Source organism: Hypoxylon fragiforme (assembly GCF_022984875.1).
Source record: "Hypoxylon fragiforme strain CBS 206.31 chromosome Unknown GGS25scaffold_1, whole genome shotgun sequence".
NCBI lineage: Eukaryota > Fungi > Ascomycota > Sordariomycetes > Xylariales > Hypoxylaceae > Hypoxylon > Hypoxylon fragiforme.
The window spans coordinates 2,011,319-2,033,837 of record NW_026054756.1 but is presented as its reverse complement, the minus strand read 5'-3'; the positions used below and the strand labels follow the sequence as shown (position 1 = coordinate 2,033,837).

At 49.0% G+C, this 22,519-nt stretch overlaps 5 protein-coding genes across 5 annotated transcripts; 3 read left to right on the top strand and 2 right to left on the bottom strand.

The window, feature by feature from the left end:
• Window positions 1–2,449: 2,449 nt before the first annotated feature.
• On the bottom strand, window positions 2,450–5,248 carry GGS25DRAFT_30973 (phenylalanine ammonia-lyase). Its single transcript, XM_049257710.1, has 4 exons — window positions 4,884–5,248; window positions 4,726–4,832; window positions 4,123–4,673; window positions 2,450–4,055 (listed from the first exon to the last, which is right to left on the bottom strand). The coding sequence occupies exons 1-4, from the start codon at window positions 5,012–5,014 to the stop codon at window positions 2,724–2,726; spliced, it is 2,121 nt and encodes a 706-aa protein (XP_049121371.1). The 5' UTR covers window positions 5,015–5,248; the 3' UTR covers window positions 2,450–2,723.
• A 5,219-nt stretch (window positions 5,249–10,467) lies between these two features.
• GGS25DRAFT_470059 (cytochrome P450 ClCP1) lies at window positions 10,468–12,811 on the top strand. Its single transcript, XM_049259205.1, has 4 exons — window positions 10,468–10,872; window positions 10,933–12,036; window positions 12,101–12,267; window positions 12,348–12,811. Exons 1-4 carry the CDS (start codon window positions 10,816–10,818, stop codon window positions 12,517–12,519), a joined length of 1,500 nt encoding a protein of 499 aa, XP_049121370.1. The 5' UTR covers window positions 10,468–10,815; the 3' UTR covers window positions 12,520–12,811.
• GGS25DRAFT_470052 (MFS general substrate transporter) lies at window positions 12,812–15,848 on the bottom strand. Its single transcript, XM_049259204.1, has 7 exons — window positions 15,214–15,848; window positions 14,784–15,083; window positions 14,446–14,540; window positions 14,325–14,381; window positions 13,972–14,250; window positions 13,274–13,890; window positions 12,812–13,209 (listed from the first exon to the last, which is right to left on the bottom strand). The coding sequence occupies exons 1-6, from the start codon at window positions 15,344–15,346 to the stop codon at window positions 13,330–13,332; spliced, it is 1,425 nt and encodes a 474-aa protein (XP_049121369.1). The 5' UTR covers window positions 15,347–15,848; the 3' UTR covers window positions 12,812–13,209; window positions 13,274–13,329.
• Window positions 15,849–16,077: 229 nt separating this feature from the next.
• Window positions 16,078–19,205, top strand: GGS25DRAFT_470043 (membrane dipeptidase-domain-containing protein). The gene is made up of 4 exons (XM_049259203.1): window positions 16,078–17,326; window positions 17,412–18,083; window positions 18,194–18,850; window positions 19,171–19,205. Exons 1-3 carry the CDS (start codon window positions 16,817–16,819, stop codon window positions 18,521–18,523), a joined length of 1,512 nt encoding a protein of 503 aa, XP_049121368.1. The 5' UTR covers window positions 16,078–16,816; the 3' UTR covers window positions 18,524–18,850; window positions 19,171–19,205.
• GGS25DRAFT_470037 (cytochrome P450) lies at window positions 19,128–21,925 on the top strand. Its single transcript, XM_049259202.1, has 5 exons — window positions 19,128–19,750; window positions 19,841–20,110; window positions 20,202–20,338; window positions 20,452–21,098; window positions 21,188–21,925. The coding sequence occupies exons 1-5, from the start codon at window positions 19,514–19,516 to the stop codon at window positions 21,535–21,537; spliced, it is 1,641 nt and encodes a 546-aa protein (XP_049121367.1). The 5' UTR covers window positions 19,128–19,513; the 3' UTR covers window positions 21,538–21,925.
• Window positions 21,926–22,519: the final 594 nt, after the last annotated feature.

The window sequence follows — 22,519 nt, the reverse complement described above, 5'->3', positions numbered from 1 at the left end:
GTCGGCAGTAAGTGAATATCCTAGGCGTAATTGATGCTTGATCAAGTGGGCATTCCAAGTATGTACATGTCCATAGATGGAATATGTATGTATTAGGTATAACTCTACACCGTAACACCCGCAGTGGATATTGATAATGTATCATGCAGGAGGTTGAGAAAAAAAGGCGGGGAGGTTTCTGCAGGAACATATGTAATATCCAGTCGCCAATAAATTATAAGTCACCTTCTCTAGTTGAGATTGGACTAGCCGCGCTTAGGTACTAATATCATCGACGTGCATCGGGTACCTGCCTATGTATACTACATGAGTATACTATTTAGAAAGAGTATTGCAGGTTCAAGTTCTTTTTTTATCATATTGATATATTCTACAAATCTGAAAGATATAACATTGAGTTCGGTGCTATCAGTATCCTGAGTAGCTTAGGATGACTTATTAGGTATGTTACAATGGAACGAGTTCTATAAGACATCAAAAGAATGATATTATTACAGGTATCCTACTAGTTAGGTGATCTTCGAAAGTTTCTGCCATACTATGTATTTTTGCCTCAACACCGTACCATCTCTCATCTTGGCCAAACTATTTAAACCAATCATATCAAAGAATCGCTATATGACATCTTCGAAGGTGAGTTGGCGGTGTGATGAGAAAAGCACCGAAGCAACCCATACATAATAGATTAGAATAGGTAATATAGCGTGATGTGGCGTTCTAGAATTGGATCATGGTCGATTGGAACCCAACGTATTAGATGATGTTCAACGCCAGTCCCATTCACAGGATCGCGAATCTCGATTAGGCATACTATACGTGCCGTACGTAATGTACGTGTTCCTTAGGTGCCGTTGTGGGAAGAAGCCAAGTTTCGGTAGCCTATCAGCCTAGTGTGAGAAGAGCCACATTTCCTCTTCTCGGCTCTTGCAGTGATTCCCCTTACTTAAATTCCGGCACGCGTGGCTGCTTTGACATTCTTGCCCCGACTCCAAGCCTCTCCCGGCGCCACGGCGTGGAAGGCGGGAAATGCGGTGCCGTCAGCCCTTCATTGGGCACACGAACATCTGCTCTGCCTCTCTGTACCACAATAAGACGTTTGATGTGCAACACATCTGTCGCCTTCAGCGGCGCAACGAAGGGAAATTGGCAGGTGGCGTCGGAATACACATCTCAAAATCATATGACTTTGAAAAGCCATAGCAGTACCTAGATATGTAATACGCCGAAGTTCGTCAGCTCGGAAGATTTGCTTCCTCTCGCAAGCTGTTATGGTGAAGCAGATCCGGACAACTGGGAACAACCGTGCGCACCCAAGATACAACCTTGGAAACATGTTGGATCTCTTGATTCTCTTCTAGCAGCTTCAATACCTATTCATGGAATACTCCTAATGCATATTCAGCAGGTGCCAAGTGTTGGAGGCAGATCCCCCGCCTCGCTGGCTATCCTGCATACATACCTGCCTGTTGTGAATCACAAGTGTATTGATCTAAGGCTAGGGTAGGTAGATACCGAGGTATGCAACTATATGCATCAAGGAAAGGAGCGGATACTTCAAGTTTGAACCTCGATATTCTTAGATCTCAAAACATCTTCATGATACACAACAGTACCAAGTACAGTGGGAACCAAATGGTTCGATTATGACGCTACATATTAATAGTAATAGGCGCCTCACGGAGGTTATCTCCTCGCAATGACGATTCTGGGTGGTCCGTATCTCGTGATTGCATTACACAGTACATATAGATAGGTAGGTGCATTGCATAGTACATATGTAGTACGGTGTACCAGTATTACGCTGCATAGTAGAGGTCAAGCACGGGAACCTTGGAAGGTTGGAACATTTGAAGTGTGCATTAAGGATACAGCGGTCCTTTTTAGGAGAATTCCCGTAGTTTCGCATCAGTTTCACTCGAAAACCAATGTAGAAAACCGGCACGTTGGTCCGTGCTGCACATGGGGTATCCTAGTCTAGACAATACAAGGGTCAGGGGCTTTAAGCACCTAACTAACCTAGTACCCTATTAACTAACCTTCCAGCTTTAGTTTTCACGCACTCCCAATTAGTGTAGATTTTCTTCATTGCACATGTGCCTCTTTATTAACCAACCGTGTTACATTAGCACGATCCTTTCAATGACACGAAAAAGTAATAATGCTAAACACCGATAGCAATCGCCAGTCGTTATGCCAAAGACCAACATTTACAAGGAGCCTTTCTTAATTACACGACGAGAAGACCAAGACAGTAATGTTGAGATTTGTATCTGACTTGCAGGTTGGTAAGGCCAAAAGCCTCAGTTGTATATACTACCTAGTATCTAACCTCAGCTCTTCGACCTCGAATACCAAATGCCGAGTGTCAAGTGTTCTAATGAAAGAAGAAGAGATCGACTCCACAAATGAGACCTCGTATCCCAGTTGGGATACCAATTTCCTGCCTAGCTAATAAGAAATATCTATAGATCCAAAAAAAAATGACGGATTTGCTTTTTTTCTAGGAATGTAAAAGATACGCTACCATGGCAGCGTGGTTATGTATTCCGCATAACTGACAAGATACCTGAAAATAAAGGAAGATGTGTAGACGTTTAGTACACCCAAAGAACCAAGATAATCACACTCCATTTTTGCTTTTAAAAAGGGGGGGTTGGTTGGAGGCCATCGTGTGCGACATTTCTGCCGCGTTCGAATAACTAGTTGTTTGCCTTAATCTTGCATCAGATCTTCCCGTTGACTCCGTTCCCGTTTGTGTATCCATTTCCGTTTGTATGGCCATTCGTGTGGCCGTTCGTCTTGGTCTCGCTCACCAACCCTTCCGCAGCCAGGGCGATGAGTGGCCCGTACAAAGAGCCTTCCTTGATCGCGTCGTGGATGATGGATATCCAGCTACCAACAGTCTTCTTGTCCCGACCATTCAGCTTGTCAGCCTTGATGGTGGGGTGCTCGACGTAGCCCTGGTGGAACGGCACGCCAAGTTCATGACGAACGTATTCATACAAAACTTTCGCACCCTTGCCTAGAACCTTAGGGGTATGCGGCTCGGCACGGAAGGCGTCAAACGTCTTGTTCCACACGGCATACAATTCCTTGGAAGTCTCCTCTTTCCACTGAATCACATCCGCGATCTTGCCCTTGCTATAGTTGATGACGATAGGTATAGCCGAGCTCGCGAGAGACTCGCAACGCTCTGGGAGATCCTTCTTGTTTGATGATGACCATGAGGGGAATACGTGAGATGCTAGAGCCTTCTGGAGACCTTCCAACTCATCGGATGCCAGGCTGTCAGCAAACGATTTGGCAGTGATAGACGCAATCGTCTCCTTGGCCTTCTGTACAAAGGTCATGTGAAGTGCTCGAAGATCCACGGCCTGGCACCCGGCGTACATGTGAGCTGCGGCCATCAAGGTTAGAATATCGGTTGCGTGCTGACTCATACGCGCCGACGCCAACGCCATCGAGTTGACAGACTGGTTGTGCATCTCGGCAGCCTGGACGAATGGGCTCATGGGGCTGGCATAGTAAGCTAATTCGGCCATATAAGAAGCCATGTTGATCTCGACTCCCTTCATGGTAAAGGACAAGCTGGGGTTGTCCGCGGCGAGGTTGGCTGGCAATCCTCCACTGAGGGTCGGGTCGACCATCTCGGTCAACTGCGAGAAGAGCATCCTTCCGAACATCTGCAGCGACAGCCGCACTTTCTCCATGGCCGAGGTGACGCACGCCGCCTGGAAGTTCGCGCCATAGTGGATGTCAGTCGTTTCCACTTCGACGAGGGGGTTATCACAGGTAGAGTTGAGTTCTATGCTAATCTGCTGGTCCGCAAGTAGTAGATCCTCCAACTGGGGACCGATCCATTGCGGGGCGCTTCGAACCGAGTAACGATCCTGGACGAGATCCTCGGAGTTACGGTTCTTTGCCTCTTTCACATCACGCGCAAGGCCAGAATCGCTCATGAAGTAGTAGATGTTGCGGGCAACCTCAAGCTGGCCTGGGTGAGGCCGAATCTTAGCGATGAATGGGTTGAAGCTCTCTCTGCTCCCGTTTAGTCCCTAGATACGGAAGCCGTTAGCTATTAGAACCTTCGAGTCGAAATATGAAATATGTCCGCTATCTTACCTCTACAGCCAACCCGGTGAGAGCTTGGGTGAGTAATGCGAGTCGGTGGGCGCTAGTCATGACGATTGCACCGAGTGCTGCCGACGAAGATGTTCCATTAACCAAACCTAGACCTTCCTTCGGACCGAGCTTGATAGGCTTCAGGCCAGCTTCAGCTAGTGCCTGGGGTGCTGGAAGGACTTTCCCATCTCGTTCAATGAGAATGTCGGGGTTTCCTTCGATGCTGCCAGCGATGTAGGAAAGCGGCATGAGATCGCCAGAGCTAGAGACGGAGCCGCGTAGGGGTACCACGGGGTGCAAGTTATGCTTAAGCAAGTCTGTTATGGCCTTGAGAACAGGTAGCGAAACTGCGGAATGCCCTCGTAGGTTGCTGTTGCACCTAACTACGATAGCTCCCCTAACCCATGACGAGGGCATGGAGTTTTCGGGCTTGGAATCATCCTTAGAGCGTGAGAGGATACCGGATTGGGTCAGTTGCATCAAAGACGATTGCAAAGGCACGACTTGGTCGGTGCGCGTGTCTGCACTTCCCCCGAATCCTGTGTTGACACCTACTCTCCAGTCAGAATTCTGTTGTCGATTAACATCCTCGGGTTAGCTTACCATAGACATACCACCCCATCGTAAGGTAGTGTTGTAAGACATCTACGCTGTCTTCGATGGCTTTGATAACCTTCTGATCACTAGTGATCTTGGGTATGGATCCATGGCTAATGTCTTGTTAGTAACAAGGACAGACTTAAGATCTCCTTGAAACATACAGAGCGGTGGCTACTACATCTGAGATGTGTAGGTCCTGTCCGTTTATCTCATAAGTGCCGGCCTTGATGCGTTTCTGCAAGAGGTCCCACGACTCGCAGACCTTTGCGACGTGACAGCGTTCGACGGCCATTGTTGATAGGATATGAGGCTCAAGTGATGGAGTAGATAAATGCAGATAGTGCAGATTGTCGATGCTCTGAAGAGTTAGACACGCTGTATAGTGTGGCTATGCTGAGCTTTAAATATATGTTGACCGACAAAAAAAAGGGGATTCCGACAAAAAGAGTGCAAAGAAGCTGCATGTGACAAAGAACCAACTACACCAAACCAAGCTCGATTAATACTAGAAATCAGCTATTGCTTTTAGGAAAATTTCCTACCTACTAGCGTATCTACCTATCTAACTACTAGGTATTGACCTACAGGTTACCTTGAACCTGTCGCTGACCTTGCGGGTCGGATACACGCAGCAGGAGTTCACCTCATTCTCCTGCCGGTATACGGAGGGTACGGGACAAGGCAAACTCATGTACGCTTCCCATGATGAGAGTCTGGAACCTAACTTTCATTCACCGTGATGCATATTACCTCCCTACCTTGGTAGATAAGCTTCTCTCCCTTGCCAAGTCATCACTATCAGACATATCGGGTTGACCTACAAGGTTACATATGGAAGGGAGGAAGTATGTATAATCAATGTGATACATGGGTAATTATCCGGCAAAGAATCTAGGACTGTGTCACTGCAGAGGGATTCTGTGTGTGACTACGACCATATCGAGGAGTAGGCAGCTTAGATCTGAGAAACACCGTGCCATGCAGATTCAAAAAAGCTTATGAGCAATATGGATGGGGTGTGCAATCTATGACCCCGACGGTCCGTTAGTGAGAGCTCACAGCATATCAACTTTCACGGGATTCCCGTATTGCCCTATCCGATGGGTTTGGTTCATGATCTCCGTGTTACATTGCATCACTCGCGCATATAATCCTTACAGCTGTGACTCCTATAGAGTGTATTACGGGCTTTCCTACGACTGGTTCATTTTTCGAGGAAGGTGGTAAGATGTAAATTGCGTCGTAATCGGTAAAAAAAGGCCATCCCATCTACAACAAGCGGTATAGCTAGCAATTTTTGAGCCTCAGATGAACGAACCCCGGACACGATCGACTACCGGGATTGCTTACTGACATACCGGAGACGCACCGATACCGCCGGAGTCCTAGCTTCGTACCTACAGTGTGATATGTCGGTACCGTACCTACTTAGGGTACATTAACCCCTCATGATCTTCCTGGTAGATCACAGCGTTGATGTGAAGTTCAAGCTCAAGGCATTTCCTACTAGCAGTACCTCTACTCACAAAGATAACATGTAGTCACGTCATCAAAGAATGTTCCATGTGCGCTAAAGCCATGAGGCTTTGAGAGCCGCGTGGTGAATGTACCGTGTACGACCAAAGCAAATTCTTAGCTGAACAAGGAACCAGCTACAGTGCTTAATAGTTCTTCGCGTGTGGCTTTGTAGTCGGGAATCCCGATAATTAGGATAGCCCGAGCTTTTGGTCCTGGACCTTTGTTCTGGGCGATCGTCTCGAGTTACCTGAAAGACTCATTCTCATTGCATTCTTCGCCAGGGGTCCACCAGGAAGCTTTTACAAAAGGGGATGTAGGGCTACGCATGTGAAAGAACAAAGGCGAGATGGTATCCAATCGCAGCCCCCCTTAGAGAGCTGACTTGAAAGATGCGTTGCAACTCAAGGTTTGAGATGACAATGCGCCATCTCATTCAGGGGTTGATAAGGGTGGAATACACCATTTACCTTTTCCATCACCTCCTTAAAGACCGGGGTCCACTCTCATCACTCGGAAGTTACCGAACCCGGGGACCCCAAAGACTTATACACTTTGATGGGTGGCGGTATTATATCGAAAACTTCAGCAACCTTTAGATAGCATACATCATACATAGGTGCCTACAATGCCGACTGAAAAAGAGGACCCATTCTCTTAATCCCTCAAGTTGACCTCCCTCAAAGGTTCTCTAGTGTCTCTTAGTGTTCATTCCAAAGTCAATCGCCGACTTCTTATCTTCATCTACGGGACCGATTTCCACTATGTGGTCTTTCATGGTGGTCAGATTAGGTACCTAGTAGGTATCTTGGTATATACCCCGATACCCAATCATACTCACAGATAAGTGCCGACGCATAGAAGGAATCAGTGCAACGACATCTACATAAAGATATTATGGTCCCCAGCGGTGACTCCACCATCGTTGGATTATCAAGCTTCTTATTCTGCGTCAGCGACTACCTAATGGGTAGGCGACCTAGTAAGCATGCAAGGCACGTACATGTAGGAGGAATATGGTTCATGGAGACCTGTAAGTAGTTGTAGTTCAACATCATATAACAAGGTGTAAGCGGGATGACTTATCCACCGCAGTGCTAATTGGTCACGAGAGGTTACATTTTCGAGTATGGAAGCTTACCTAGGGAACTGGATATGTGCTCCCTTTTATGCAGGTAACATCGCGTATGCATGCCGGGGCGGGGCGGAACAGGACGACGGGTAGTCTCTAGGTTAGGTATGCATGTGAAATGCGGGAGGCAGCACACACGCAAATGTAACCTATCTAGGCAAACGATGTAGGTTAGGAGAATCTCGCATGACTAATCTTACTATACTTCGGAAGAGAGCTTTGGTGGGTAATAGTCCTATATTAGGGGGACGTCGCACACTTGACAATCGTATAAGACTCTGTTACGACTTGAGCGTTGACTTCAGGCTTTATCAATAGACGCATCATAACCAGTATGCTTGTAACATATATTGACCGAACACAATGTATCGGTCCCATTCCTCATAGATAATTCTTGGCTTTTTTATATCCTTTTTACCATTATTGGCTCTAGTTGCCATTGTAATCATTGTGTTACATCGTCACTTGATTTTCAACTACCCGGTTACATGGGACTGTATGCTATCAAACACAATAAGCTACTATATCGTATTTTTAAACAATAGTTCCTTTAATCTGCCAGGTATAAGTATTAGTGTTGCAGGATAACTGCAACCAAGTAGAGGAAGATGAAAGGAAGAAAGCCTGCTTTGTTCCGGACTACACTGGCGGAGTGCCAATATATGGCCAAGTGGAGCCTATTGTGTCTCAGGCACCTGCAACAATTAGACATATTATGAGATAGTACTATGTATGAGCAAACAACGAATACGATTATAAGTACCCGAAAGAGTATCACGTGAGCACAAGCCCACGTGACCGTCTTGTAAATCACCTGATTTTGCTCTAATACATTAGACTTACAGTGTGGCAGCCATGCTAACCACTGACTAGTGCGTGTATGGATATAACTAGGTTAAGGATACTTCGGTTAAGGTAGGTATGTATATTCCCTTATATTCCCTGGAGTTCCCGGTTGTCGACTCTCTGATTAGTAAGACACCGAACCCCCTAAAATCGATTGCTTACTAATAACCCCTATTTCTTCTGACTCTTTATTAGACCGGGACTTTGCTGAATCTATTCGGGCTGACAATATAGTCGGTAGAGTTTAAAGGCTATTTTACTCAGTCTATTTCAGGAAAACCTTTTGCGTTGATTGACTTTGGCGTGATGAAGAAACTAAAATGCCTCCTAAGAGCCTGAAGTGTCAATGAGTCATGTCACAAGGGGGAACCTAGCATCTCCCCAAAGACTGTGGAAGCTACATATACATGCAAGATGTCTTTCTTTGTTTTATCTAGCCCTCTATGCAGTCCCCAGGTAACCCCTTGATGGGTTGAAATAACAATATCGCGGTGATAACTATGCGGCGAAAGGAAAACAACGATGTTGTTAAGGAGGAAAGGGTCTTCGTGTAAATGAGTTCACGACAAATACCATCAACAATCTGTTCCAGGATCAAGGTCCTTTCGTGGTGAAGTGACTCCACCATTGACTAGATCTCGACCCTAATCTAATGAAATCCTGCCGTTTGACTCACCTACCTCGAGGAACATGATGGGACCAATGCTTGATGTACACATTGAATTGCACAGAGACATTCTTTAAGAGGGTTCATAAGTTAGTCTCACTGGTACCTAGTCCTTTAACCGTGAGGAAACTCTCGGATATTCCAATGCTATTCTTATATTTCCAGAGGTAAAGCTACACATCCCAGAATCTAGTTGAGGCCTAGATATATCTAATGCCTTATAGATAAACTTCCAAGGTCTACCCCACACATCCTGTCGTGTGACATCGCAGGGAGGCATACATGATATCTCGGGACGGCAATCTCTAAAGCAATGCTCAAATATATGCGTAAGAGTGGCATAGATAGCTTAAAGCTGACGCACATCTATTTAGTCAATATGTGTATCCGACATATGAAATAGAAGGAAGAAAATAACGAAGCAAGTTGATCCCAGAGGTTCTTACACCTAACATTTTACGCATGTAGTGGCTATGCCTTCACATAAACTAGGCAGCTAAATAACCAAACTTGAAGATCGCTTCATATGGCTGTACTAACACGCTACAGAGCCAAGGCTAGCATTAGAAGAACAGCGGACCTAGGCCAATAGGCAGCTTTGAAAAACGATCCAACCTATCATATATGATCCCCCAGACAAGCTTTTGGTGCCTATAGCTGAGCCAGTTTTCGGTTGGGAGCTAAAGTGCCATGGCAATCTGGTCTCCAGCAACCCGGCCTTATTCGGACTTAAGGTGTAGCATGACGATCATCCGCATTTCAGGGGTAGTTTAGCTGAACCTACTTGAGCTGTTCAATTCTGAGGTGTTGTTTCTACGAGCTTTTGCCTGCTTATGTTATGTGTAGTAGTTTATTGAAGCTTTAAAAGCAATTGACCTGATTGGTTCTTACAAAGTACATATTATGTAGTAACAAAGCATCCATGTATTGTATACGTCGTGCAGCACTTATGTATCAACAGACATGGGTGTCGGCAGTTTTAATTGGCATCATGTATACTAGGTATGGGGTTAATACTTTTCCCAACTTCTTAATGAGCTCTTCTTGATACCTAGACAACACTAACTGTAACGGTTATAGCTACATACTAAACTGCTGAACAATTTATAGAATATCGACATATGGAGGATTGTAAAAGATATGCCGTACGACGTAGTAGGTCGATAATGGGGAGACCCACAGCGCTATCGCTTTCGTTGAAGAAACTTCCTGAGTCGGGATCGCACAGACTTCAACAGCAGTTCAGAAAAGCATCTCGGGTCCGTTTATGCACAATGAATACCCACGTTAAAGTAGTACGCAAGTGAACATCTGGAGCAACTACCTAGTCGCTACCCAAGGGAGTTCTACAAAAATAACTGGAACAGCTGGTCAACGACTAATCATTGTATCACGATGCTAGAAATAGTGCCTACGCAACTTTACCTACGTAAACATAAGCCGTACGTCATATCATACCTACCTGTATGCACCTACCGGTTACCTGCCAGTTACCTATCTAGGTAGGTAGGTACCTATGCTCAATTATGCCCGGGACCTGAGCTCTCCGAATTGCAATTGTGTTAAAATCTTGCACGGGGGGTGGCACCTACGTAGCTTATATATAGCCGGTGAGTTAATGAGGTCGTATCGAGATCGGACGGTCGGAGATAGTCACAGCCCCTACTCAGGTATGACTTCACGCCCACAGAATCCGCGCCGCACGAAAACGCGATGCGGGCCATCCGATCATCCGACTGGTTACGGCCAAAACTACGCCGCTACAGCGAAGGCGCGAGTATAGTCCGAGGGAATTGAACGTTGTTAATTAGTTGGAATATAAGTTAATATATATATCCATACCTCTGAAGTAAAGAATGCATCCCGCGTCCATCAACCATTTATCTACCTAGGTACCTAGTAGATTCAAATCTTGTGATACATCGCATTCGACATGGCACCTCTCCTGGCGACCGGTCCGCTCAACTTGGCCCTCGTAGGCTGTACTCTTGTAAGTCTAAAGAGGAATCACTCAATACCGCCATTCAACTAACAAGACAATATCTTCAAGGCGATCGTATACTTTGTAGCCCTTTCCATTTACAATGTATTTTTACACCCTCTTCGATCGTTCCCAGGGCCATTCCTATGGAGAATGTCGCATATACCCAGGTCTCTCACATTAGTCAGGGGGAAACTGCCAATACACATGAAAAACCTGCATGCAAAATACGGCCCCGTAGTACGCATTTCCCCAAACGAGTTGGCCTTCAGCGACCCGCAAGCATGGAAGGACATCTACGGCCATCGCAGCAATGGCGAGCCCGAATTGGCCAAATACGAACTATTCTACCGGGTTGTCGACCACATACCGAGAAGTATCATCAATGCCTACCGCGACGAGCACGCCTTCCTGCGTCGCCAGATGGCCCACGGCTTCTCCGAGAGAGCTATGCAAGCCCAGGAGCCCATCATTGGGTCCTACGTTGATTTACTGATCTATCGGCTGCAAGAACGATGTGCCGACGGCGTGACAGCTCTGAACATGCGCGAGTGGCTGAATTACACGACCTTTGACGTTATCGGCGATCTGGGCTTCGGCTCTTCATTCAAGTGCCTGGAGGACTCCGACTACCATCCGTGGGTGAAGCTGGTGACTACTGCCAGCAGACAGAATGCCCTCCTAACCGCTCTAAGCAACGTGGGGCTTAAACTAGTTAAACGTGCCATTCTACGCCTGGGGAACCTCGCCGTGAAAGATAACTTGGCATTAGTGCGGGAGACACTGCTGAAGAGGATCGAGAACGGCATCGAGAGACCGGACTTCGTCGACGGCCTGATCAGGAAGAAGAAGGAAGGCGTGCTGGACCTCGGGCAATTGGTTTCCACCTCCAGCACTCTCATCATTGCCGGGAGCGAAACCACCGCGACCCTTCTCACTGGCGTCGTCTACTTGCTTACCACCAACCCCGACAAACTAAACCTCCTCACCAAGGAAGTCCGCTCTGCATTCACGAACGACGAAGAGATCACCCTAACGTCGGTCGGCAAACTGACATACATGCTGGCCTGTCTCAACGAGGCTCTTCGCCGCTACCCTCCGGTTCCCGCCGGGCTGCCGCGGCAGGCACCCAAGGGCGGCTGCTATATCATGGGGCAATATATACCCGAGGGCGTGAGTTTTTCCCCCATCCCTTGCTATGACGTGTGCGATGACTAAAGAAAGACCCCCCCCTTAGACCGTCGTCGCAGTCTGGCAACACGCCATCAACCACGACGAGAGATTCTGGACGAAGCCGTATACCTACGCGCCCGAGCGCTTCATGGGCGGTGCGGAATTCAAGAACGACCAGACCGACGCGATGCAGCCGTTCAGCGTCGGGCCGCGGAATTGCATTGGGCGCAAGTAAGTTCAAGCTCCTTTTCCCCCCCCTCTCCAATCGCTAGTATACCTAGGCATGCCGGATTCTAACGACAACTGTCTAGCCTGGCCTACGCGGAGATGCGCCTCATCCTGGCGAAGATAATCTACAACTTCGACATGACCATCGACGACGACAGCCGCGACTGGCTGCGCAACCAGCCGGCGTACAACTTATGGGACAAGCCGGCCCTGAACATCCACATGAAGCCTGTTCCGGCAGGAAAGCAAAGGTGAAGGAAGGAGGGCCTCGCTATCGGGAATTTCGAAAGCCCGCTTACCTACTAGGTAGGTTATGTATGTATGAGTGAGGCGGTGAGAAGCTAAAGTGACTAGTTTCTTTTTTCTCATGATGATCACGATGCTCTTTACCCTGTCGTGCGGGGAGGGGTCTGGGCTGGGTGCGGCGCAGCTGGATAAGGGGGATAGGTACTTTATTATGTGCTTTACATCTTAGGTCGGTAGGTATATAGGTATCCATAAGTACGTGGTTTTATTTATATACATGTATATGGCATTATTACTTTACTATTCATCGTACAGTTTCTATTCTACATTTCCTTTCTCTGTCCCCGGTACATGGTAGTAATTACGTAGTATTGATTGGCGGTTTGGATCCATTCAAGCAGCCAATATCCATGGATATTTTAGGTGCTTACCTACTGCATGTGCTAGGCACGGAGATAGTGTAGGTACTTAGCAGGCACAGCAGACGATCCCCATGCGATGGCGCTAATATTGTGAAGTATTTAGAGTGGGCCATTAAGGAGTACGATGATGGTGCCGCCCCCTTTTCCCCTAATAATTCAATAAACCTTTCCTAGCGTCCTCCCCATACCTAGCGACGCTGTTCTCAACCAAAATTCCCTACCTCCATCGTGCTTAAGAATTAAGAAGATGATACCTAGTATACAGATAGATAGAGATCTAAACTGGAGTTAGCTTAGTTGTTAAGCAACTCATATATTTCGGCAGTTACCACGGCACCTACCTGGCCCAAGATGTACCTAGCACCCATAGATCCACGTAAAATATATGATGAACTTCTCAGATCGCATATCGATATTCAGGGTGAGACTCCCTACCCGGCGCGCACGGGAGTTCGCCCGAATCGAGTTTCTTATTCAGCCCGACATAATACTGGCGCATCAGCAAACCGGCGACAACGAAAGTAGCCTGCGTGCACCCAACCGTGATCAACGCCGGGCGATAGACGGGCGCATCTTCGGCCCTGTACACCAGCGATGAAATGATGCCTGCTAAATTCATACCCATGTAGTTCAGGCCAAGCGAAACAGCGCGGCCCGTCGTGCTGGGCGTATTAGACGACAGCCACGTAGGCACCAGGTTGCTCGGGATGAAGGTGGCGCAGACGATGAGATAGGTCAGGAAGTAGCCGACTTGAGGCAGGCTTACTAGGTCTAGAGTACCTAGGAGGATCCAGGCAACTAGGGACATGACTATCGTACCACAGGCAAATGCCGCCCGCTGCTGATATCGATCGGAGAGCCAGCATATGGTGACCTGGAACACCGATGCCGCAAGATTGGGTCCCACGGTGTAGAGGTTGGCGGTTGTGGCATCCTTCGTGAGTCTTTTGATCATAACCTGTTCAGAATAAACGTATTAGTATCAAACCATTTCGAATCAGGGAAGCAAGGTCGGGACCATTGCTTGCTTGCAACCTACCGGGAGGAAGTTCGAGCTGCTAGCCACACCCACGCCGTACATGAGAGCCATGAAAGCGAAGGCCCAGGTTTGCCACTGCTTCAGCTGTTTGCGCGCCTCGTCCCAGCGGAACACCTTGTCCTGGTCCTGGGAATCCAGCTCGAGCCGATGCTGGGCGAGCCTGACGTCCTCTTCCGAATACCATCGCGACTCCGCAGGGCTGCGCGGGGCGAATATCCAGAGATATATGGCGACGAAAATCGTGATCGAGCCTTCGATCAGAAATAGGTATTGCCATCCCTGTGAATTTCATAGCTGTTAAAAGTCGTTCCGATAACTAAGTATCACCTGGTAGATGATTGTGAGATGCTTACGTGTAGCTTCCCCTGCCATTGGAAAACACTCCATGATATTAGGCCGGAGACGGCGCCCTGGTGGTTGCATCGTTAACTCAATATAATTCGTTAATACTTGCTGCGGGATCTTCCCACTTACGGCGATGAAGCCCATTTGGCCGATCCAGGACACCCGAAAGGCCATCTCCTTTCGGGTGTAGAATAAGGACAAGTAATAAACCTCGCAGGGTTTATCTAGTCTTGTTAGCATTCCATCAGTTGAGTCTTTGTATTTCTCCCCCCCCCCCCCCCCTTTTTTTTTTTTTAACTAGGTACTCATTCAACTTAAGAACCACCAATTTGAATTATCCATGAATATGAATCCTGTGAAATAGACAATAAAAATCCATGAGAGGAACAAATGTGAAGTTATAACGTACTAAGCTATTCGTTAGCTTTCAAGTTTCAAGAGATCGAGTTCACATCATAATACGTACCAGGCTGCCTCAATAGCACCCATGAATATCCTCGACGTCATGATGCCTCCAAAGTTCGTAGCGGCCGCGGCACCCATAGTGCAAGCGCCCCAGGCCAAGATGGTGAAAGGGATCACGTTGGCCGAGTTGTACTTCTTCGCCAGTATGGACCAGGGGATGTTGAAGAGCGCATAGGGGACGTAGAACAACACGAGCAAAAGCGAGTATTGGTTGCCCACGAGGCCCAGGTCATCCTCGAGCCCATCGGTTTTCGCGTTTCCCAGATTAGCGCGGTCGAGAGTGTGGGTGAAGTATGCAAGAGCTTTTTTTTTTTAAGGCATTCAAGTTAGAATTTCGGAGTTTTGAGAAAAAGGAAAGAAAGATAAGAATTAGAAAGCAACAAAAGAAAAAGAAAAAGAAAAAAAAAAGGCCGCGTCACGAGCGCGTCTCACCTAAGCCCGGCATCATGAGCAGATCCGTCTTCCTCACAAGTCGCTTCTCAGTTGCTGTGTCATTCTCAAGCGATGTCGCATCGTTTAGAGATACAGCCTGAGGCTGCTTCTCATCACGATCATCAATCGCCATGCTGTATAAATCGCAATGCGATGCGATGCGATTGATTGATTGATTTATGCTAGATTAACCTGAAATAAAAGAACAAGATGGAGGCTGAAGACCCTGGAGGTACCTCGGTATGTGATAGATAATAAGATAATATGGAAGGCTGTCTAATTAGTGACTTATTTTGTCTCCGGTATTGTTCACCTTAACTGAACTAAAAGAGTTCGGGACTCATTTTCGCAAGTGGTTCATGGCCTCGTGCGTGATTTTGGCCTATATGAATGAGTATTTGCGTGATCCTCAAGTTTCCTCTCCATGGATCTACGGTACGCGTATGGCCTTGATAAGTGATAGAAGAGATTAGAAAGATAGTGTAGGTAGGGTAGGATTGAGTTAGAATGAGGTTGAGGTTGGCTGCAGTGTGGTTCAAGTTAATACTATGTACTGAAGATTCCACTGCAGAAGCAGATAACAGTACGGCACAGTAACATGCATGGCGGTATTAGGCCCCGTTTGTTATTTGCCCTTTGCCTCTTTCTTGCTCTTGTCTACACTAGGTAGGATACTAGAGACACATGCTAGACTGTTAGTAGTAATCGGGCCTATCTGCTAACCCAGTTGGTAGATTTATGCGAGGATCCTGAACGTTGGAGCATAAAACCCGTTCCTCTTCCGTCGTCAGACATGGGGCCTCTGTAGCGCTAGAAACGCTTTAGAAGGAAGCAGTTCTTCGTTTTGATGGAGTCTTCGCTTATTCCCGTAAGCAGTTCCCGTAAGTGTAAGTGCTCTATGATCTATCCATCGGACTCCATCCACCATACTATGCGCCGTACATGCTAAGATTAGGTGCTAGATTAGTTAGCTAGTAGGGAGGCAGGCAAGTGTAGCCTCACCTTCTTCCAACTAATCCAAAGCCAAGACCATACTCCAACTATTAGTTATACTCCACAAGACTGAGCTGAGCTGTGACTCGCGAGTTGTTGTGATGCGATGCAGGGGTTACATTACGGTATGTATCCAAGTAACTATAACTTGTGTGTAATAGTTACATACAAGCCCAGATAAGACGATGTTATGCTGGTAGCGAGCAGTTGAAAGCACGACAAATCTATTCGCACGCCATAGGCCAGTTGCTACCAGGGACTACTGCAGGTTGGGATGGTGGCGATCCTTGAAGATATGCCTACTACTACTGCCTAGGTAAGTAGGTACACAGTAGGTCGGTCTTAGCTGGCACGCAAGACGCAAGTTCGGAGTCACAGTTCCTTGCGCTCGAGGATTGAAACCGGATACGATTCCCCATACTGAATTCCCCTCCACCACCCCCTCCCGCGACATCGCAAAGGGCAACGCAGAATCTTTGAAGCTACCCTGGGAAATATGGACGTCATTTATCCTTATCCTTATGACGTTTCAATCTCTATCATGCTTCCAGGAATCTCTGCCAGCTGGTTACGCGCAAAAGTTCCCTAGGCATCGGGGAAAGCGACGGATATGGCATCGAGTGCGCAAGGTGGCTTAAGCCCAGACACGCCTCCCAGAACAGCAGCAGCAGCAGCAGCAGCAACAACAGATAGTAGGCTAGATGATGTAGTAGAATCGGAGAGGAACTCCCTCATCATACATCCCCAAGCTTCGCGGCATAACTGGCTGAGGCGTTGGCGAAATACCCTCATCGCCGCCAGCTTCGCGATTCTAATTACCCCGTTTACCTCTGTAGGAACTTGGCTCTCGCCCGCAGAAACACCAATTGACCCAACAGACTATGCCGTGCGCACAAAATCCATACTGCAAACGACGCCCCTCATCGACGGCCACAATGATTTCCCGTGGCTGCTCCGTGTGGAACTGCATAATCGCATTTACGACGGCAAGTTTGACCCGAAGCAGCGTTTGCTGGGGCACACGGATATCGGGCGGATGAGAAAAGGGATGATGGGGGGGCAATTCTGGAGTGTGCACGTCAAATGCGACCCGGCGCAGAAGCACTTCGAAGACCCATCCGTGAGCGCCTTCTAACCCGCGTCGTCGTTCAAGTCCGGCCTCTTTCGGAGTTTGTAGGGCTGACAAACCTGGCAACGCTTACTAGTGGATCGTGCGCGACACGCTTGAGCAGATAGACATAGCCAAGCGATTCATCGCCGAGTCGCCCGAGGTCTTTGCCTACTGCGAGACACCCGCGTGTGCTCGCGCCGCCTTCGAGGATGGCCGAATCGCAAGCATGCTGGGCATAGAAGGGGGCCACCAGCTGGGCGGATCCATCGCCGCAGTCCGGCAGGCGTACGACCTGGGGGTTCGCTACATCACGACGACGCACAACTGCGATAACGCGTGGGCGACGTCTGCATCCACCGTGTCGCGCGGGAACCCGGATAAGGGTCTGACCACGCTTGGCGCTGCTTACGTCCGCGAGATGAATCGGCTGGGCATGATGATCGACCTCTCGCACGTGTCCCACCAGACGATGCGAGACGTCCTCTCTATCACGCGCACGCCTGTAATATTCTCTCACTCCGGGGCGTACTCCGTGACGCCCCATCTGCGCAACGTGCCGGATGATGTGCTGCGCAGCATTCGTCGTAATGGGGGGATCGTGATGGCCGTGTTCGTGAACCGCTTCTTGAACATGCAGGACCCGAGCGCGGTCACGATCCATGATGTCGTAGACCACATTTGGCACCTGGCTGACGTGATGGGGTGGGAGCATGTTGGGATTGGCTCTGATTTTAGCGGAACCCCTTTTACTCCCAGTGGTCTCGAGGTATGTACGCTTATCTTAGCCTCTATTCATACGACCTACCTAGGCAACCCTTAATAAGCCCCTAATAAGCCACTTATTACAACGTCTTGCTAAGCACATACGCACTACAGGACGTCTCAAAGTATCCAGACTTGATCGAGCTGTTGATGGCTCGCGGGGCCACGGATGAACAAGTAAGGCTCTTGGTAGGAGATAACATACTACGAGTTTGGAAATCGATTGAGCAAAGGGGCGAGGAGATACGGGCTTCGGGAGAAAAGCCCGTGGAGGAAGAGTGGGAGGGGCGACAATGGCATAAAGGCTACAAGAGCTCACCGTACATGTATAGAGAAACGCGGGAGAGGGCGGCGAGGGAAAATTGGGGTCAGCCTGATCAATTCAATGTCGACAAGGCCGAGAGCCGCGGCGGTACAAGAAAAGCCGAGAAAGAAGACCCCTAGATAGGTAGTCTCGATCGTATATATTCGCAACCGTCAGTTGTGCGAGCGATAGCAATAGCAATAGCCTACCTGCCTACATACTCCTATAGGTGGCCTATACTAGGCACGCTTGCACGACTCCGCGGACTCCAAAGTTTCAACGCCACAACTATCTATCACGAACTTTTGATATCTACTCCATAGTAGCAAACAAAAATACGCATAGCGCGCCTGTTCAATGATTACCTAGATTATCCATCGCATCATGCAAATCCCGGAATTCAACCTATCGAACAGTGATTCTTCCAGTTAACTGTCGCTCATGTCCGTTTCGGTGTCTCAAAGATAGTAAGTCTTTCGGATGCTACATCCCGAAAAAGGGCTAGACAGGGGTATTACCCGATACCAACCGTTCGGTTTTCCTTAGTATCGTATCTATAGGCAAGTAATTGTTGTTAATTTGTAAGTAAGTACGGGACCTAGGTGGGTAGATAGGTTAGGTAGGCATGTATGTATGCCATGCAGTCGGTCCGCCTCCGAAACAGCCACGGCTCGTGAGAGGTCGCTTAGAACTTAGAACTGTTTTTTTTTTTTTTTTTTTTTTTTTTTTTTTACACCCCTACATACGTAGGCGTGCTGCTTCGTGCAACGCTAACCTGCTAACGTAGGTACTGCCTATCCCATCTTGCCAAGTACAATCCCGTGAAACGTCTAGTAAGTTATTGGCTAATTCAACATCACATCTTTAACCCAAGAGGGGTATCAGATGAACTAGACCTAGCCCGCAATGGAAATATATAACATGATATTTCGAATGTGTTTTTGGGTCAACGTTGCCGTCTGTCCTTTTTCATGGCAGATTTGTTTGGGAAAGCACGCAACGCAGCATGGGATCTTTGCCCAGACGTCCAAGTCAAAGTCAAGATACCTACTGCGTATCCGCTTGATCACTAAACACAACCTTGCCTACCTACTTAGGGATCCTCTTACTACCTAAAAACTCAAGCCAAGATGGGTGTCTTGCCCAGGCTGCTGAATGACCTCCCAGCATTCGACTCGTCTTTTCTCAGCTGCCTCGCGAAGATACTATTCTTCACTCCCGTCATATTAGTCGTCCTCTACATCCCGCTCAACGAGATAGCACGGTTCAGAGCGCGAATACCGGGTTTACCCGGGCCAAGGGGGTATCCTCTACTAGGGAGCCTGCCGTCGTTACGTGGCACAGCAACCTCAGATGAATACAGGATAGTACGTGTCCTCCGGAAAAGCTATCCCCGCGCTTTCCCCGCTTCGCTCTATGGTCGGCATTGACTGACTGACAACACCTTCTGATCGCAGTGGGCTCAGCGATATGGCGATGTGTTCCAAGTACAGCTGGGCAACGTAACGGCCGTGGTGGTGAACAGCACGGCCGCAGCCCGCGCGCTCTTCCTCGGGCAGCGCGAGGCGACGAACTCGCGGCCCGTCTTCTACGTCCTGCACAAGAAGGTGCAGCAGGGGAAGCCCGTGATGAGCATCGGGACCAGCCCCTGGGATGAAGGGTGTAAGCGTCGACGCAAGGTCGCGGCTACGGCCTTGAATAAGACGAGCACTGAGAGTTATTTCCCGGTATGTGTTATTCCCTCCGTTCACCCGACCAAGCTCTGTGCATGATGGTATGTAGGTATATCGATCTGACTTATTACATTGGCTGTCTTAGATCCTGGACCTCGAGTCGAGGGCTTTCATCCAGGACGTCTTATCTAACTGCAACGGCGGCAATGGGACCGTCGACATCTTAGACCTAGCGCGCAAATTTGCTTTGAATCTCAGCTTGACGCTGGCTTACGGCACCCGGTAGGTTTCTAGCACCTACCTACCTACCTACCTACCCACCTACCTCATTCCCTCCCATGCAAAGAAAGAGAAAAGGGGGAAGATAACTGATCGACAGCCACGCGCGTCCGCAGCATCGAGGACGTCAAGGATCTCCACCGCGACCTCGTGATCTCCGAGATCCTCTACATCGAGGAGCAGATCTCCAAGTTCCGGAACCCCACGAGCAACTTCGCCAACTACATCCCGCTCCTCCGACCCCTCTCCACCATCGCAGGATGGCTGGGGCCGCGGGGGGACGCGCACATGGCCGATATTGGAAAACGCCGATACGCGTACCACCGCGCGCTGCTTGAGAAGGTACGGAGAGACATCGCCGATGGCGTGGACCGCCCCTGCATCCAGGGGAACGTCCTCAAAGACCCGGAGGCCAAGGGGCTTAGCGAAGGGGAGCTTTTGAGCGTCGGGCTCAGCATGCTGGCGGGTGCCGACACCACGAAACGCTCGATGATGTGGGCTATCCTGCTGCTGGCCCACCGCCCGGATATCCAGGAGAAGGCCTACCAGGCCATCCGAGATGCGAACCCTAAGTTACTCGAGTCGCCACACGTTGCGCAGTCGAGGGTCGAGTATATGGAGGCCTTCACGAAAGAGGTCGGCAGGTACTTCGTCGTGCAGCGCCTTGCGCTACCGAAAGCCACGTACTCCGAAGTGCATTGGAACGGCGCGACGATACCGCCCAACACGCTGCTTTTCCTCAACGCGTGGGCATGCACAAGAGGTAAGAATATCCACCCATGTATCCCCTTCATTTCGCAACCCTGAACACCCGACCTCAAAGCTAACACCTCGTACTCCCCACCTATCCAGACGCAGCCGTCTTCTCCGACTGCAGCACCTTCGCCCCCGAACGCTGGCTCGACGGCGACCAAACCGCCAACCGCCACCAGTACGCCTTCGGCATCGGCGGGCGCATGTGCGTGGCGAGCCACGTCGCGACGAAGGCGCTGTACGCCGTGTTCTTCCACCTCATCGCGCACTTCCGCATCCTGCCAGCGGACGACACGATGGACCCCGTTGTCGCGGACCCCATCGAGGGCTTGCTGATGCGGGAGAACCCGATTGCGGGCCCGAAGGCGAGGACGGTGCGGTTTGTGCCGCGCGATGGGGATGTCACGAGGAGGATGTTGGCGTTGGGGGCGTGTGGGGGTTTTACATGAGGTCTACGGAGGTAGGTGGCAATGGCTTGCATGGGTATCTTGATAGATAGGCAAATGGAGGAAATGGTAATGGTATAGCCTCCTACTAACTTTAGAAGGATGACGGGATAGAGGCAGTGATAAACTCACCCAGCCTCAGACGATTATGATTTATTTCTTGAAGGCCAAATGGCGATGGAAAGCATATAGGAAACGCTTCACGTGCTAGGAAGAAAGTACATACAAAGATAGATTAGAGGATTTATGGAAGTGAGTTATACCAATGGGATGCTTCAAGGTTGGCTTAGTAACAGGATGGAATTTATACCTAGCAGTTAGTTAGATACCATATTCGATAGCAATACAGATCGAATCAAAGACAGAATATACCTCATGCATGCTCCTATAGTGCATGGCTTCGGATCACGGGACATATTTCCCCCTGGCACGACCGAACGTTGAATAATATTTACCTACTCACACTCACCATGCCGCCGCCGCCGCCACTTTCTCGGAAACAACTCCTCTAAACCGCAATGTTCTTCCTCGACGACATATAGGAGGTCATATCCGAATCAGTCGTGCGGCACTGCACCCCCCTCCTGCACCTTCCACCGGGCCTCCACCTCTCTGGGCTTCTCAGCCGAAGACAACGCCAAGTTCGGAATTCGTGGCGTTAGTAGGCCTCCTTCTGCCGGGGCTCCGGCTCCAGCACGCGGAAGGGGGAGGGGCCGATTTTGGACCAAGACACGCGGAACGGTGTTGATGCACCTGCACCTGCACCTGCGGTTGCGCAGGCGGAGGTGTGCGAGGGCGTCTGAATCCTGACGATGAGCCCGGATGGTGGTGCGGCGGTAGATTGCATGGCGGCTGCCGAAGGTGATCCAGGGACGGGCGTTCGCGGGTTGAGAGATAGGCGAGGCCTTTTTTCCGTCTTGGAGTTCCCGGTGTAGCATTGATTGGCTGTTTAGATAGGCCGGTGAATGGTCCTACTTACACCTAC

What these genes read in the sequence shown, in the direction of transcription:
- GGS25DRAFT_30973 (XM_049257710.1), bottom strand. Translation starts at nt 5,014, where the DNA reads ATGGCCGTCGAACGCTGTCACGTCGCAAAGGTCTGCGAGTCGTGGGAC. An exon ending in GATGGGGTGGTATGTCTATG is followed by an intron (nt 4,674 to 4,725) that starts GTAAGCTAACCC and finishes ACTGGAGAGTAG; the next exon opens with GTGTCAACACAGGATTCGGG. An exon ending in TCACCGGGTTGGCTGTAGAG is followed by an intron (nt 4,056 to 4,122) that starts GTAAGATAGCGG and finishes TTCCGTATCTAG; the next exon opens with GGACTAAACGGGAGCAGAGA.
- GGS25DRAFT_470059 (XM_049259205.1), top strand. Translation starts at nt 10,816, where the DNA reads ATGGCACCTCTCCTGGCGACCGGTCCGCTCAACTTGGCCCTCGTAGGC. An exon ending in GGCAATATATACCCGAGGGC is followed by an intron (nt 12,037 to 12,100) that starts GTGAGTTTTTCC and finishes CCCCCCCCTTAG; the next exon opens with ACCGTCGTCGCAGTCTGGCA. An exon ending in CGGAATTGCATTGGGCGCAA is followed by an intron (nt 12,268 to 12,347) that starts GTAAGTTCAAGC and finishes ACAACTGTCTAG; the next exon opens with CCTGGCCTACGCGGAGATGC.
- GGS25DRAFT_470052 (XM_049259204.1), bottom strand. Translation starts at nt 15,346, where the DNA reads ATGGCGATTGATGATCGTGATGAGAAGCAGCCTCAGGCTGTATCTCTA. An exon ending in GCTCATGATGCCGGGCTTAG is followed by an intron (nt 15,084 to 15,213) that starts GTGAGACGCGCT and finishes AAAAAAAAAAAG; the next exon opens with CTCTTGCATACTTCACCCAC. An exon ending in GCAGCTCGAACTTCCTCCCG is followed by an intron (nt 13,891 to 13,971) that starts GTAGGTTGCAAG and finishes TATTCTGAACAG; the next exon opens with GTTATGATCAAAAGACTCAC.
- GGS25DRAFT_470043 (XM_049259203.1), top strand. Translation starts at nt 16,817, where the DNA reads ATGGCATCGAGTGCGCAAGGTGGCTTAAGCCCAGACACGCCTCCCAGA. An exon ending in AGCACTTCGAAGACCCATCC is followed by an intron (nt 17,327 to 17,411) that starts GTGAGCGCCTTC and finishes AACGCTTACTAG; the next exon opens with TGGATCGTGCGCGACACGCT. An exon ending in TTACTCCCAGTGGTCTCGAG is followed by an intron (nt 18,084 to 18,193) that starts GTATGTACGCTT and finishes TACGCACTACAG; the next exon opens with GACGTCTCAAAGTATCCAGA.
- GGS25DRAFT_470037 (XM_049259202.1), top strand. Translation starts at nt 19,514, where the DNA reads ATGGGTGTCTTGCCCAGGCTGCTGAATGACCTCCCAGCATTCGACTCG. An exon ending in CCTCAGATGAATACAGGATA is followed by an intron (nt 19,751 to 19,840) that starts GTACGTGTCCTC and finishes TTCTGATCGCAG; the next exon opens with TGGGCTCAGCGATATGGCGA. An exon ending in CGCGTGGGCATGCACAAGAG is followed by an intron (nt 21,099 to 21,187) that starts GTAAGAATATCC and finishes CCACCTATCCAG; the next exon opens with ACGCAGCCGTCTTCTCCGAC.